This window comes from Columba livia, chromosome 1 (genome assembly GCF_036013475.1).
Source record: "Columba livia isolate bColLiv1 breed racing homer chromosome 1, bColLiv1.pat.W.v2, whole genome shotgun sequence".
In the NCBI taxonomy this organism is placed as follows: Eukaryota; Metazoa; Chordata; class Aves; order Columbiformes; family Columbidae; genus Columba; species Columba livia.
Window position 1 is genome coordinate 4,376,096 of NC_088602.1, and position 14,552 is coordinate 4,390,647.

General features: G+C 43.4%; 1 protein-coding gene across 4 annotated transcripts in view; it reads left to right on the plus strand.

The window, feature by feature from the left end:
- The window catches only part of ACER3 (alkaline ceramidase 3), a 70,618-nt gene that overhangs the window by 49,622 nt on the left and 6,444 nt on the right, over nucleotides 1–14,552 (plus strand). For 2 of the 4 annotated variants that reach the window (XM_065076026.1, XM_065075884.1), the window contains 4 exons: nucleotides 3,238–3,296; nucleotides 8,779–8,880; nucleotides 12,348–12,452; nucleotides 14,398–14,467. In XM_065076026.1, coding sequence (XP_064932098.1) covers nucleotides 3,238–3,296; nucleotides 8,779–8,880; nucleotides 12,348–12,452; nucleotides 14,398–14,467 — 336 coding nt within the window. The remainder of the gene's footprint in view (nucleotides 1–3,237; nucleotides 3,297–8,778; nucleotides 8,881–12,347; nucleotides 12,453–14,397; nucleotides 14,468–14,552) is intronic. The other 2 variants (XM_065075952.1, XM_065076119.1) reach the window with 1 other exon arrangement.

Consider the following 14,552-nt stretch of genomic DNA (forward strand, 5'->3'; position numbering starts at 1 on the left):
CACAACGCTTTGTTGTCCCCGTCTTTCACAGGCTTTTAAACACAAATGTGTTTTACCGCTAACAACCCGTTTGCGTGGGGGAGCGGAAAAAGCAAGAAATTGAAGTGTCAACTGTGGGCATGTTTTTCTTCAGTCGCTGCAAGGTTCTTTTTATTATGATTTTCTTTCTCCTTCCTCCCTCCATTTAAGACTGTCCTCTTCTGCAAGCCATTAAGCAACTCACTAGGAGATACCAGAGGCACTACAAAGAAAGCTTTTCTCTCAGTGTTTGCTCTTTCCTGCTTTTAGCAGCTGCTGCTGCAAAGAAAAATAGCATTTTTAGCCTTTTAGCAGGACTTTGGGCCACCTATAAGCTGTGTTTCTCTAGGCAGAGTCTGATGCTGTCTAACTTCTTGTACAACGAACCTCAGAGCAAATTGGGTAAAAGCAGGAATGTGGTCGCACACCGTGATATAAATTTCTTTTCATGAGTAGGTTTTTTTCATCTCTTCTGCTGCAGAAGAGCATTTTATCAATGGAAATTGTGGGAAGGTCAGCAAGGAAAACGCATTAAACTGTGATTTGGGTTCCAGGGGAGCTTTTCTATGAGTGCTATTCCTTTCTGTGCTATCCCTCTTGGAAAAAATTACTGGGTTTGATTAGGAAAATGAAACAGGCTGTTGTAAATGACACTGATGAAGTAAAATGGTGTTTAACTTTAAAATTCAGTCCATATTTGTTATACGGTGAGGTCTTTATAGGCAAAATGTTAGTGATGAATTGTACCAACATACAACACCGTACATACCTGAGCAGTCTTCTTTCTACCTTTTGCTTGGGACTGATAAGCACTTGATATTCATCACTATGTTGCAGGTTTGGGGTGTTTTCTCCTGATTTATGTGCTGTACCCCAGCAAGGGAACTGGAATTAGCCAGCAGTTTTGTATAAAGTACAAGCCAGAACCAATTAGCCTTTCAAATAATTTGGCTCCACAGAGCAGAACACCCAGTAGTAGTAGCTGAGTTACTGAAGTTATGTGATCTTGCTCTGAATGCAAATAAAGAGCTGCTGTGCTGAATGACTTTACACAGTCAATATTGGAGCTTATTTCTATCTGTTGTCAAACATAAGGGCTCTGTTGTCTGCCTTGTTCCTTATATATGCGCCACTAATATGGTTTGTGCCACTAACCTCATCCTGAAAGCTAAAAGGAGTTTGAAAATTTGCTTTTATGGACTTTTGAAAGGTTGGTTTCACTTGGCATTACCACAGCAATCTATTGTGGCAGGTGACTAGACACATGTGTATTTTTGCAGGATGGTAATAGCCGAATTCCCTGGTTAGAGCAGAGTGAACGTTAGTCCTTGTCTTGAAGGAAATATAATCTAAAAGAAGGGCTGAGGAGGTCAATAAAACATGGTAAGGACGCTGGTTTGTAAATACACCTATGCGAGGTTTAGCGACTTCTGGAAATAGAAAAAGAGAGGAACCTTTGCTACCTGTTTCACATAAAAGAAAGCAGCATTAAATAGGAGTTAACTAAAAGCAAAAATGACGAGGGAAAATCAATGAATAAGCGAAAAATAGCAAGGGGTTTGCAGCCCACTGGAGAAAGGCAAAGACCAAGGGTTGGCTGCTTGGAACCAACTCCTTTTTGGCAGGAGAACAGTGTTCAGAATAAAAAGCATTGGAGAGTAATCTGCTGTCACCAGTGTCTGAAAATCCTCCCTGCCGCAGTGGCTTCTGCATCGCTTTTCAGGCTCCACTGACCACGTTTATTCTCTTCTTTAGCCCGTATGTCTTGGCGATGGTTTTATGTGCATCCTAAGTTTGTGAATAAAAAAACAGGAGAACGATTTAAAGGTCAGGAGGCAGAAAAAATAACTTATTCTTTTGACTTCTCATAGAAGTCAGGTGATTTGGTCACAACAACCCCCTGCAGCGCTCCAGGCTGGGCACAGAGTGGCTGGAGAGCAGTCAGACAGAAAGGGACCTGGGGGGACTAATGGGCAGGAAGCTCAACATGAGCCAACAGTGTGCCCAGGTGGCCAAGAAGGCCAATGGTGTCCTGTCCTGTATCCAAACCAGCGTGGTCAGCAGGACAAGGGCAATGATCCTTCCCCTGTACTCTGCATTGGTGAGGCCACACCTGGAGTATTGTGTTCAGTTCTGGGCCCCTCAGTTCAGGAAAGAGATTGAAGTGCTGGAGCGGGTCCAGAGAAGAGCAACAAGACTGGTGAAGGGACTTGAACACAAGCCCTATGGGGAGAGGCTGAGGGAGCTGGGCTTGTTTAGTCTGGAGAAGAGGAGGCTTAGAGGTGACCTCATCACTCTCTAGAACTACCTGAAGGGAAGTTCTAGCCAGGTGGGGATTGGTCTCTTCTCCCAGGCAGTCAGCAATAGGACAAGGGGCCATGGGCTTAAACTCTACCAGGGGAAATTTAGGCTAGATATTAGAAAGAAATTCTTTACAGAGAGAGTGGTTAGGCATTGGAATGGCTGCCCAGGGAGGTGCTGGACTCGCCGTCCCTAGAGGTTTTTAAACTGAGATTGGACATGGCACTTAGTGCCATGATCTAGTAAACGGACTAGAGTTGGACCAAGGGTTGGACTCGATGATCTCTGAGGTCTTTTCCAACCCAGTCGATTCTGTGATTCTGTGATTACATAGAAATTCATCAAGCCTCCAGTGAGCCGGATTTTGCTCATGGATTCTTTTCAGAGCACGCAGCCTTCCCGCTGTGTAATTAGACTGAATCCCAACCATCTCTAATAGTTGGGTTTAAAAGCTTCCTGGAAACTTTCTTGCATACCGGTGCTCAGTGCGTAGTCTATTCAGGTGTTTGCTTTCAGGAAAACATATTAATCAAATATCAGTGAGGGAAGTACGGCTTTCAAACACGGGTTTTAGCTGAAGCTTACGCAATCCTGGGCTAAAATGCACAGATACAGAAGAGATAGAATTTCTCTACCGTTTTTATTTCAGCATGCTTGCTGAGTGCCATCTAGTGTTTGCTTTCTAATTCAAAATAGCGAAATAGTGCGTTTACACCACTGATTTTTCCTGTAATTGCACAAAAAGCATGGTTTCTAGTCATATTTTTATTTGAAACTTGTGGAAGGTAGGGGGGATGCTGTTTTCATGGGTCTCAGAAACAAAAATCAACAGAGGTTTCCAAAATGTTTTACTCCTGTAGTGTTTCATAAAGTCTCTTGAATCCAACTGCTGAATTTTATCTCTGTTTTCATTTTCAGATCATGTACGGAACGCTAGTTTCCATTATAGTGCTACGATCTGTTTATATAGTATTATGGTAAGTAACCACTTACTTTGGCATCATAAGATTTATATTTCACATTTGCATCTTTTTTGGTGGGTTTAACATGAAAAATGGGCAATGACAAAATGTCTTTTATTAGGTACGTAATTCCAACTCATGTGCTCTGCTTGGCTGGAAGAGAACGGCTCGTCTTCTTGTGGTTTTTTAAGTCACTGGGATAACTGGAAACTGGAAAAATGGGCTGATTCCAAAGGGATGAAGTTCAACAAGGCCAAGTGCCGGGTGCTGCACTTTGGTCACAACAACCCCCTGCAGCGCTCCAGGCTGGGCACAGAGTGGCTGGAGAGCAGTCAGACAGAAAGGGACCTGGGGGGACTAATGGACAGGAAGCTCAACATGAGCCAACAGTGTGCCCAGGTGGCCAAGAAGGCCAGTGGTATCCTGTCCTGTATCCAAACTAGCACGGTCAGCAGGACATGGGAACTGATCCTTCCCCTGTGCTCTGCATTGGTGAGGCCACACCTGGAGTATTGTGTTCAGTTCTGGGCCCCTCAGGTCAGGAAAGAGATTGAAGTGCTGGAGCGGGTCCAGAGAAGAGCAACAAGACTGGTGAAGGGACTTGAACACAAGCCCTATGGGGAGAGGCTGAGGGAGCTGGGCTTGTTTAGTCTGGAGAAGAGGAGGCTTAGGGGTGAGCTCATCACTCTCTAGAACTACCTGAAGGGCAGTTCTAGCCAGGTGGGGATTGGGCTCTTCTCCCAGGCAGTCAGCAATAGGACAAGGGGGCATGGGCTTCAACTCTGCCAGGGGAAATTGAGGCTGGATGTTAGAAAGCAATTCTTTGCAGATAGAGTGGTCAGGCATTGGAATGGCTGCCCAGGGAGGTGCTGGACTCACCGGCCCTGGAGGTTTTTAAACTGGGATTGGACATGGCACTTAGTGCCATGATCTTAAGTCAATGGACTGGAGTTGGACCAAGGCTTGGACTTCATGATCTCTGAGGTCTTTTCCAATCCAGTCGATTCTGTGATTCTATAACATTAAACAAAAATGGAATCTTTCTGCTTATGATCAGTGTTCACTGCTGATAACTTCAGCTTTTAGCCTGGAGTTTCAAGTGGAATAGAGTTTCTGTCTTCATATTGCTGTGTAACATGGGAAATTTATTACCAGTGTAAAAAAAAAATGTAGTGATGAAACTTGGAGAAAGGTGGGAGTAAGACTGCAGAGTTGAACCATCAGTTAATATTTTCCTTTTCCCTACTTATGTATCTAAAAATCAAATGTAGAAGATAACACAGAAGGTTAAATGATAGTTTTCATTGCAGTTTTGACTGGGTAAAATTAGGTATATGTTATGGAAATTTGAACTGTTTATGACAAACAAAAGGGTATTTAAAATGTTAGGAAACATTGGGACGCATGAGAATCAGCAGAGCACAGAGTTGGTGGGTCAAAGTGAAGAAAGATTGAGTCAGCATTGTAATAAACAGATACCTTTAGCTCTCCTTTAGTTGCCCTCTCCCATCTCTACTCTGTGAATAGATGGTGTTCTCACGTATTTGGGGATTGACCCTGAAAATTTCTGATTTTTCTCTACTGTCTTCTTCGTAAATGCTCTTTTTGCTAAACTTTGTTTCGAGTTAAACACATACCTGTCTAGGAATACAAGGAAGAATTTAACAAAAGGTGGGAATTTAAAGTAGATTCACGGAATCACCTTCTAATTGCAATTTGAGTTAATTCGGATTGATTTTCCCCAAGAAATCCCCACAGACCAAGTGTAAATGTTGACAGACTTTTTTTAAGCAAGAAGAATCACAGAATCACACAGAATCCCAGAATGTCAGGGATTGGAAGGGACCTTGAAAGCTCATCCAGTGCAATCCCCCCATGGAGCAGGAACACCCAGATGAGGTTACACAGGAAGGTGTCCAGGCGGGTTGGAATGTCTGCACAGAAGGAGACTCCACAACCTCCCTGGGCAGCCTGGGCCAGGCTCTGCCACCCTCACTGGGAAGAAGTTTCTTCTCAAATTTAAGTGGAACCTCTTGTGTTCCAGTTTGAACCCATTACCCCTTGTCCTACCGTTGGTTGTCACCGAGAAGAGCCTGGCTCCATCCTCCTGACACTCACCCTTTATATATCTGTAAACATTAATGAGGTCACCCCTCAGTCTCCTCTTGTCCAGCTCCAGAGCCCCAGCTCCCTCAGCCTTTCCTCACCCGGGAGATGCTCCACTCCCTTCAGCATCTTTGTTGCCCTGCGCTGGACTCTCTCCAGCAGTTCCCTGTCCTGCTGGAACTGAGGGGCCACAACTGGACACAATATTCAGGTGTGGTCTCCCCAGGGCAGAGTAGAGGGGCAGGAGAACCTCTCTGACCTACTGACCACCCCCTTCTAACCCACCCCGGGTACCATTGGCCTTCCTGGCCACAAGGGCCCAGTGCTGGCTCATGGTCACCCTGCTGTCCCCAGGACCCCCAGGTCCCTTTCCCCTACACTGCTCTCCAACAGGTCATTCCCCAACTTATACTGGAACCTGGGGTTGTTCCTGCCCAGATACAAGACTCTACACTTGCCCTTGTTATATTTCATTAAATTTCTCCCCGCCCACCTCTCCAGCCTGTCCAGGTCTCTGATGGCAGCACAGCCTCTGGCGTGTCAGCCACTCCTCCCAGCTTGGTATCATCAGCAAACTTGCTGATAGTGCACTCTCAGCACCTAAAACTGATAGCATGTTGCTTGCTGCTTTAGAAACAATCATCAGTTTAAAAGTATTTTTCAAACCCATGAACATGGAAATTTTAATCCTAACCTAGAGATCTTAAGTGATATTCCCTTAATTTATTTCCAAGGGAAATTACGTTGAGTCAAGTTCAGGTCATTTTAATTTTGTTCTTATGCAAGGATTTAGCACCGATCTAGTCCCTTAGATTAAATTTCTTTCTCTGTGGCCAAACCCATGGTCCTACAGTCATTCCAGTTGTGCACATTGCACACACTTGTGCATTCTTATTATTTCTGAAACATTTTGTTGTCTTCTGTCAACAACTACTGATAACACCACCATCCTCCCTCCCAGGGTATCATTCATTACTTTCTTATAGCAAAGCTTCTGTAGTTTCACCTACATTTTGTCTTTGATTTTAAGGGTTTGGAGTGTGTTTTCTTATTTAGCTGGATCACTTCATTGCAACAAGACTTGCTTCCCCTTTGATCATACTATGCAAACGGGTTAGAAAGCTGGGATGAGGAGAGAACTACGTTTAAACTACTTCTAAATTTTAACTAAACTGCTACTAATTTTAAATTAGTTCTGCTAGAGAAGCTGTGCCAGCCAGAAGATGCCCTTTCTTTTCTTTGATTTATTTCTTCTGTGTCACTAAAACATATTCCTGTCTTTCCATTGGTAGTATTAGCACTTGTCCAAGCCTCTTCCAACTTATATATAGACATTGATTTCTGCTTAATTTGTTTCTTCTTTAATCATAGAATCATAGTATCATTTTGGTTGGAAGAGACCTTTAAGGTCATTGAGTCCAACCATTAAACCAGCCTCTCATGTCCCTGAGAACCTCATCTACACATCTGTCCAACCCCTCCAGGGATGGTGACTCCAGCACTGCCCTGGGCAATCTGTTCCAATGCCCCACAGCCCATTGGGGAAGAAATTGTTCCCCACATCCAACCTCAACCTCCCCTGGCGCCACTTGAGGCCGTTTCCTCTGCTCCTGGCGCTTGTTCCTGGGGAGCAGAGCCCGACCCCCCCTGGCTCCAAGCTCCTTTCAGGCAGTTCAGAGATCAGAAGGTCTCCCCTCAGCTCCTGTTCTCCAGCTGAACCCCCCAGGTCCCTCAGCCGCTCCCATCACACTTGTGCTCCAGCCCCTCACCAGCTCCGTTTCCTTCTCTCAACTCGCTCCAGCACCTCAAGGCCTTTCTTGGTGTGAGGGGCCCAAAACTGCCCCCAGGATTCAAGGTTTGGCCTCCCCAGGTCCCAGCACAGGGACAGTCACTGCCCTGGGCCTGCTGGCCACACTTCCTATCACTCATATATCTTAGTGTGGGCTTGAAGTTGCTCTGAGCTTGGAGTAAAAATCTCAAAGAACAGCATGTTATTCTTTCCAGGTTGCTGCCTCCTCTTGTCCTCATCATTTATGGTTGTTGCCGTCTGTTTCCCCCCACACTTTTCATCTATTTCTTGGGTCTGCTTCCTCCCCGACATTACAACTTGGCAAACGCTGTTTTCTGTTCACAAAGCACGTTCCCACTTCAGAAGAGATGCCAACCTCTCTCTCATTCCTTCACAAAACAACACTCTTTATTCCCCGAACAATTCTGGTTATAATTAGCTAATTACCAGCGTGTATAACATACCATTTAGTGCTCTTTCATGTCCTGGGCTTGCTTATATCTCTAGAGCACTGAGTTGGGAACATTACAGTGTAGCCTCTGCCATGTACTGCATGATGCTCCATGCATTTATTAGACTAAGCAAATAACAATTCTTCTAGTTTATGTTGGCAGTACATGTTGTGGACATGTGCAGCTTGTATCTTATTAGTTTACCCTGTGGAAGAAGCTCTACCTGTTGTGTTTTGCACATTTTGGTTGCCAACGCTCACAGCTCTGAAACACGCACCGTGTATATAACCTAATGGAGGAAAAGCAGCTCAGGAATGTGTTTTAACCCAGAATCTAAACTGCACATTCATAATGCTTAAAAATAACTTGAAATATTTCATGGGGGCTATTTAGGGTTGGAATTGGGTTTGCTTTTGGATTTGTCTTATTAGTGAGAAAAGAACAGATGTTACCAACTTCCACATAGGTAGTTTACAATGCTCCCACCTGATTGCAGATATTAAGGGTAAATTTATTAACGATGCCTTTTATTGCATCTCATTTCTTCAATGTGTTGCCCATATTCTAAAGAGGAAAATTAAAGTGACATTTTTCCATCCCGCTCAACGATATAACACAACAAGAAATGATTGTTTCCTAAAACCATTCATTTGGTTTGTTGTTCGTCACAGCGGTCTGCGTTCACAAAACACTACGAGTCGTTTCGAAAGACCTTATTTAAACAATTCCCCTAGTATAGGGTTATCGTGTGTAATATTGGAAGAGAGCTGCCTATTTTGGCAGAATCTTAATTTGTAACGTGAATGTTTTTTAACTGAAAAATTATATATGGGACAGAAGAGTTAGTGCCTTTTTAGCCAGCTTCAGTTTTCCCACTTTTTGCGTTAGGAGAGAGCAATATTTAGGGGAACAATTAGAAATATAGGGTGAAACATTACCAAGACCAGTCTCGGTGTGAATTCGGGAGAGAGAAAAGGAGGTAAAATACAATACTTAAATAGACGAGATTTGAAGTCGATGTTTTTCTTTTTAGGAACAAAATAATAAAGCAGTTTATTTGTATGTAATAGCTTTTCTGTATCATACATAATTACTGCCTTTGAAGAATCTTGGACTAAACTTTGCATTGTTTCTCCCCCTGTCTTTCTAGGGTATACCCATGGCTTAGAGGTCTAGGCTATACATCTTTAACTGTATTTTTAATGGGATTTTTTCTCTGGAATGTGGACAACATTTTCTGTGATAAATTAAGGTGAGTTATTTCACTTAGTCCGGGTAGCTCTTTAATAGCTTTTTGGCATAAAGCTTTGTTTTTTCTGTGGTGTATATTCAAGCCTATCTCATGGTATGTGTGGCACGCTGCCTACAAAACATTTACAAGGGTTTTATCTCGTTTGCTCATGACTAAGTTCAGCACTCAGCAGTCTTTTAATGTTTTTTTTAATCCATGAATAGTTTTATTTTTTAAAATAATTGATATTTCTCTTTATCTTCCATTTAAATTGAGAGAAAGTAATGTCACTGAAGTAATTTTGAGCATCCGTGGCTTAGCAAAGCATGCTATTCACAGTTGACTTCATCTGAATGAGTTTTTATCCTGCTTTTTTCATTTCTGCTCTTGCCATTTCCCAGGAAAATATCAAAAATACCAAAAGCAGTAGCTCTGCAGGTTAAAGAAATACCTCTTGCAATATATCTGTCCCCAATAAAAACCAGCTGTTTGAGTGTCTCAGGAAGAACAATAACCCTGTGAGCCAATACACCGTGGTGGTTGTTGTTATTACCCTGGAGTGTTCGGGCTTAGCACTTGTAGGGGAGGCCAGAAGAGACTTCATCTCTGTTAGTGTCAAATGGGGTGAAAAAAAAGACCTCCAGATGAAGCTTGTAGGAACCCATCATCACACTGTATGGGTAGATATCCTGTCTATGCAAGAAAGAACAGCAATCCAAGAGGTTGTTGTCATAGAATCACAGAACAGTTTGGATTGGAAGGGACCTTCAGAGCTCATCCAGTGCCACCCCTGCCATGAGCAGGGACATCTTCACCAGCTCAGGTTGCTCAGAGCCCCGTCCAGCCTGGCCTGGGATGTCTCCAGGGATGGTTCATCCACCACCTCTCTGGGCAACCTGGGACAGTGTTTCACCACCATAATTATAAAAAAATTATTCTTCATGTCTGGCCTGAATCTCCTCTCCTTTAGTTTAAAACCATCACCCCTTTCCCTGCTCAAAAGTCTGTCCCCATCTTTCTCCTCAGCCTCTTTCAAGCACTGAAAGGACGCACTAAGTTCTCTGTGGAGCTTCTGTTCTCCAGCTGAACACCCCAACTCTCTCAGCCTGTCCTCCCAGCAGAGCTGTTCCAGCCTCGCATCATTCCTGTGGCTCCTCTGGCCCCTCTCCAGCAGGTCCACGTTCTCTTAACGCGTGTTCCTCTGGAACTGGACAGCTGCACCTTTCTTTCACTTAATTGTGCTACTTGTGTTCCACCACAAGCTGGAGGAGATGGAAGGGTTGATGCCAGCATCCATAAAATCTGTTCTTGACTGTCTGATACACTGTTAGGCTGCTGTGCTGCACAGAATCGTCCTAGCAGGCTGCTTTGTGAGGGCCAGATCATAGCGTGCTGTAACAAATCTAGCATTTTCCATCTCTCCCTTTTGGCTCTGTCATCCCTGCACTAGCTTAGGCCAATTAAAGCTTAACTCAGAGTTTTCTTGAAGCTTTTTTAAAAGTACAGGTGAAATCAATACAATACCTAGTGCCATGGAAACAGATGGCATAGCAAAGTTATTTGCCAACGTGGGTGGGTGGGTGTCCAGTCACTTTGCAAATATTGGCACCAGGATTGATTTTGCAGCTGCATCGCATCACTGGTGAGATCATAACCCCCAACTCACTGAGCCTGCGGGTCCGTGGGGCTTTTGAACTTGTTCCTGAGCTCAAAAATTACACCAGCTGCTGAAGTACTTTTTTCCATCTTCATTTTGCAGAGGGAAAAATAAGTTAGCATATTTCCTGTAATATTTGTTTGGTTATGGCGCTGGAGAAAAATAAATACACTTGCTTATTAGCTTCAATCAGATGTCTGCAGAGACTTGAATTTTTCCAGGCGATATTGTAAATCGAATGTTTGGAGAAAATATATTCCAGTTCCTTATAATTTTTTATTCTCTAAAGATGAAACTTGTGAATCATCCACTTACCTGCTTTTTTGGCATTACTGTTCAAAGCTGTATTTTGGCACTTTGGAGCTGTATTCCACGCACTTTGGAATTTGAGCTTTGAGATTTCCTGTCATCCAAAATCTCAGGGGCTGTGCCGGGGGGACAGTCTGTGTGTTCCACCCTGTCACTCCTGGGCTGACTGAATTGAAGCTCTTTGTTCGTATTTGTGACTGAGCAGCTCTGGAAATGAAGCGGTAGCTCAGGGATTAGCGTTTAGTCCGGGACACTGAACGCTACAACATCAAGCAGTAAATAAGTATTACAGAAGCTGCAGCTTTTTCTCCCTTAACACCTGCGATCATTTTTCTCTGTTTTGTTTTGAATGAATGTGAAATGAAATTTGAAAGAGAAGACAGGCAGATGCAAATATTTGTTCTGCCATCAACTGAAGGAGGTGTTACCTGCAGAAGCCCATTGAGCAGGAGAAACTGGGGAAATGTAGTTCCTTCCATTTCAGTCCCTATCTCCAGCCCTTACCCTCACACCCCATAACTGTGTGAAATACAAAGCATGTTGATGGAATATTTCAGACCCTCCACTTTCATCAGTTCCTCACTGAACACACATTTTGTCCCTGCTTTAGAGTACAACAGTGAAAGGCAAGCTAAGCTTCTGTGGAGTGGGAGAATATGTTGTGCTATTGCCAAATACGAAGTGGATGGATCCCGTTTCCTCTTGTAGACCTTAAACTCAGCATTTCATCCTACGGACAGTAGTTCAGAGCTTTGGGGAGCAGAATAGAATCATAGAATTGTTTCGGTGGGAAAAGACCCTTAAGATCATCAAGTCCAACCATTAACCCAACACTGCCACCAGTTCCACCTCTAAAACATGTCCTTAAGAACCTCATCTACACATCTTTTCAACCCCTCCAGGGATGGTGACTCCACCACTGCCCTGGGCAGCCTGTTCCAATGCCCTACAGCCCTTTGGGGAAGAAATTATTCCCCAGATCCAACCTCAACCTCCCCTGGCACAACTTGAGGCCGTTTCCTCTGCTCCTGGCGCTTGTTCCTGGGAAGCAGAGCCCGACCCCCCTGGCTCCAAGCTCCTTTCAGGCAGTTCAGAGATCAGAAGGTCTCCCCTCAGCTCCTGTTCTCCAGCTGAACCCCCCAGGTCCCTCAGCCGCTCCCATCACACTTGTGCTCCAGCCCCTTCCCCAGCTCTGTTGCCGTTCTTTGGACTGTGGGATGCCATAAATATGTTTCCTGAACTTTGAGTCCAGAAGTAACTGATCATTCATTGTATGAAGAAGTGTGTGCTTGCTTTATACATATATATAAGAAAGCCAGTTTGCTATTATAATAACTTTCTGTAGTGTGTAAGGTCTAAGTGCTGTTCCCTGCTGAAAGCCTGACAACGTGCAGTCTCACTCGTGAAGCATATCCCTGAGATATGGAAACAGTAACGCGTGATCTGACAATCAATCAATGGGATTTGAGATTGCTTAGCTTGAAAAAAAAACCCAAAATTACATGAAATCTCTTTCTTGCAGAGCACTACGAGAGAAGATGCCTCCAGTTGTGGGAGCTGTGACACAATTTCATGCCTGGTGGCATATTCTCACAGGCCTGGGCTCTTACCTTCACATCCTGCTAAGGTAGGAAATGTTTTATAAACTGAATGTTCAGTCTTAAGAGTTTTCCAGGTTCATTCACATTTACTTCAAAATGTTGTATTGGCCAGAAGAGTAGAAAAATGACTTCTTAATAAACTGGTGAGAGTTTTTCCTTCCTCTTTGCAACTGGTCTAAAAACTCTTTAAACGTAATTTATATTCTTCAAAATGTAATAATTAATCTTTAAATAGTCATGTCTTTTCAGGAAAATATTTATTTGTTTCAAAATATAAGCTATGAATACCTTTCTGTTCTCGAGCAGCAATCCTGAAGTACTTAAAGATGTTTAAGTTTAGAAGCGTAACTAACCTTTTTTTGCAGGGCATTAGTTTTAGGAGGAGACTTAAACCAGAGTCTAAATTAGAAAGTGAATTTTCCTCTCTTGTTTTTGCTCTATACCACCATCTAGTGGAACCAGGAACAAAAACAGAATTTACACCGTAATCTGAAGAATTTCTGTAGATTTGTTCATTCTATAATGAAATAATATTTTACCGCTTAACCGTAACTAAGTAAATGTCTGTTTACAGATACATTCTGTGCAGTTGAGGAAATTTGATTACTTATGTTTTTCTATGTCTAATGTAGTATTCTCCTTTTTTCTTTTTATCAGATGTTAAACTAGCTAGATGCAAGAAAAATATGTGTATTTCCAGTAGCTGATCTGATAGCTTTTTTACATGTATATATCACAGAATCACAGAATGTCAGGGATTGGAAGGGACCTCAAAAGCTCATCCAGTGCAATCCCCCCATGGAGCAGGAACACCCAGATGAGGTTACACAGGAAGGTGTCCAGGCGGGTTGGAATGTCTGCAGAGAAGGAGAATCCACAACCTCCCTGGGCAGCCTGGGCCAGGCTCTGGCATCCTCACTGACAAGAAGTTTCTTCTCAAATTTAAGTGGAACCTCTTGTGTTCCAGTTTGAACCCATTACCCCTTGTCCTGTCATTGGTTGTCACCGAGAAGAGCCTGGCTCCATCCTCCTGACACTCACCCTTTGTATATCTGTAAACATGAATGAGGTCACCCCTCAGTGTCCTCTTGTCCAGCTCCAGAGCCCCAGCTCCCTCAGCCTTTCCTCACACGGGAGATGCTCCACTCCCTTCAGCATCTTTGTTGCCCTGCGCTGGACTCTTTCCAGCAGTTTCCTGTCCTTTTTGAACTAATCTATATCTATATGTACCTGTGTATATATAAAATATGTCACAGTATGTGCAAAACAGCTGCTCCGTTTTGGCTGGCAGGTTGTCTGTGGCCCTGAAACAGCTTGAGATAATATTTTAAAGCAAATTCCTTACAGAAAGAAGCTGTTTGGACAGCATAGGTGAGGCTTTTCCAGCGTGCTGCACAGAGGAAATAATTGGAATTTGCATGCGCTAGCCCTTAGGGAATGTACAGATGCCTGATCTGTTTGTCTGACCCCAGTGAGCTCCGTACTTTCCTTGGCACTTTCTCAGCCACGCAAGAGGCATCACCTATGACACCTTGGGCAGATACCTGCTTAAAACAGCAAGGTCATGCACAGGAAAAGATCTACTGAGAGGAAAGGGTGTATAAGGCCAGAAATGAGATATAGGATCAAGCTACGCTGTTCCACCCCACCCCCTTCCTTAACATCTGTTATATTTTGTGGTACACTGATTTAATTTCATCCTTCCAAAATGTCAAGCTCTAGTCTCCATTTAGTCTTTTCCATACTGGAGAGAAAATTTACTTCTCTGAGTTTCTCTCTTTCGCCCCACAGAGGTGATAGGGTAGATAAGTTGCTAATCATAGTCTAGCACAGAAGGATTTACTGTAGTCCCCTATTTTGTGTAAATATAGGCAGAATTGGTAGCTCTGCAATTATTTCCGGGTTAGAAAATAAAACCAGGGTTAGTAAAACAGCATTATTTTATATGTTGTCTTACACATGAAATTTTAGGCACGCTTTTCTCCTTTTCTTCAGTTTATACACAAGGACACTTTTCCTGAAACACAGGCCAAAAGTCAAGGTAAGCAAGCAATATTTTATGTCCTTTAATGCATTGCAGCATTCTGATACCTTGATCATTGAACTTGGCGTCGGGGCTCACTGAT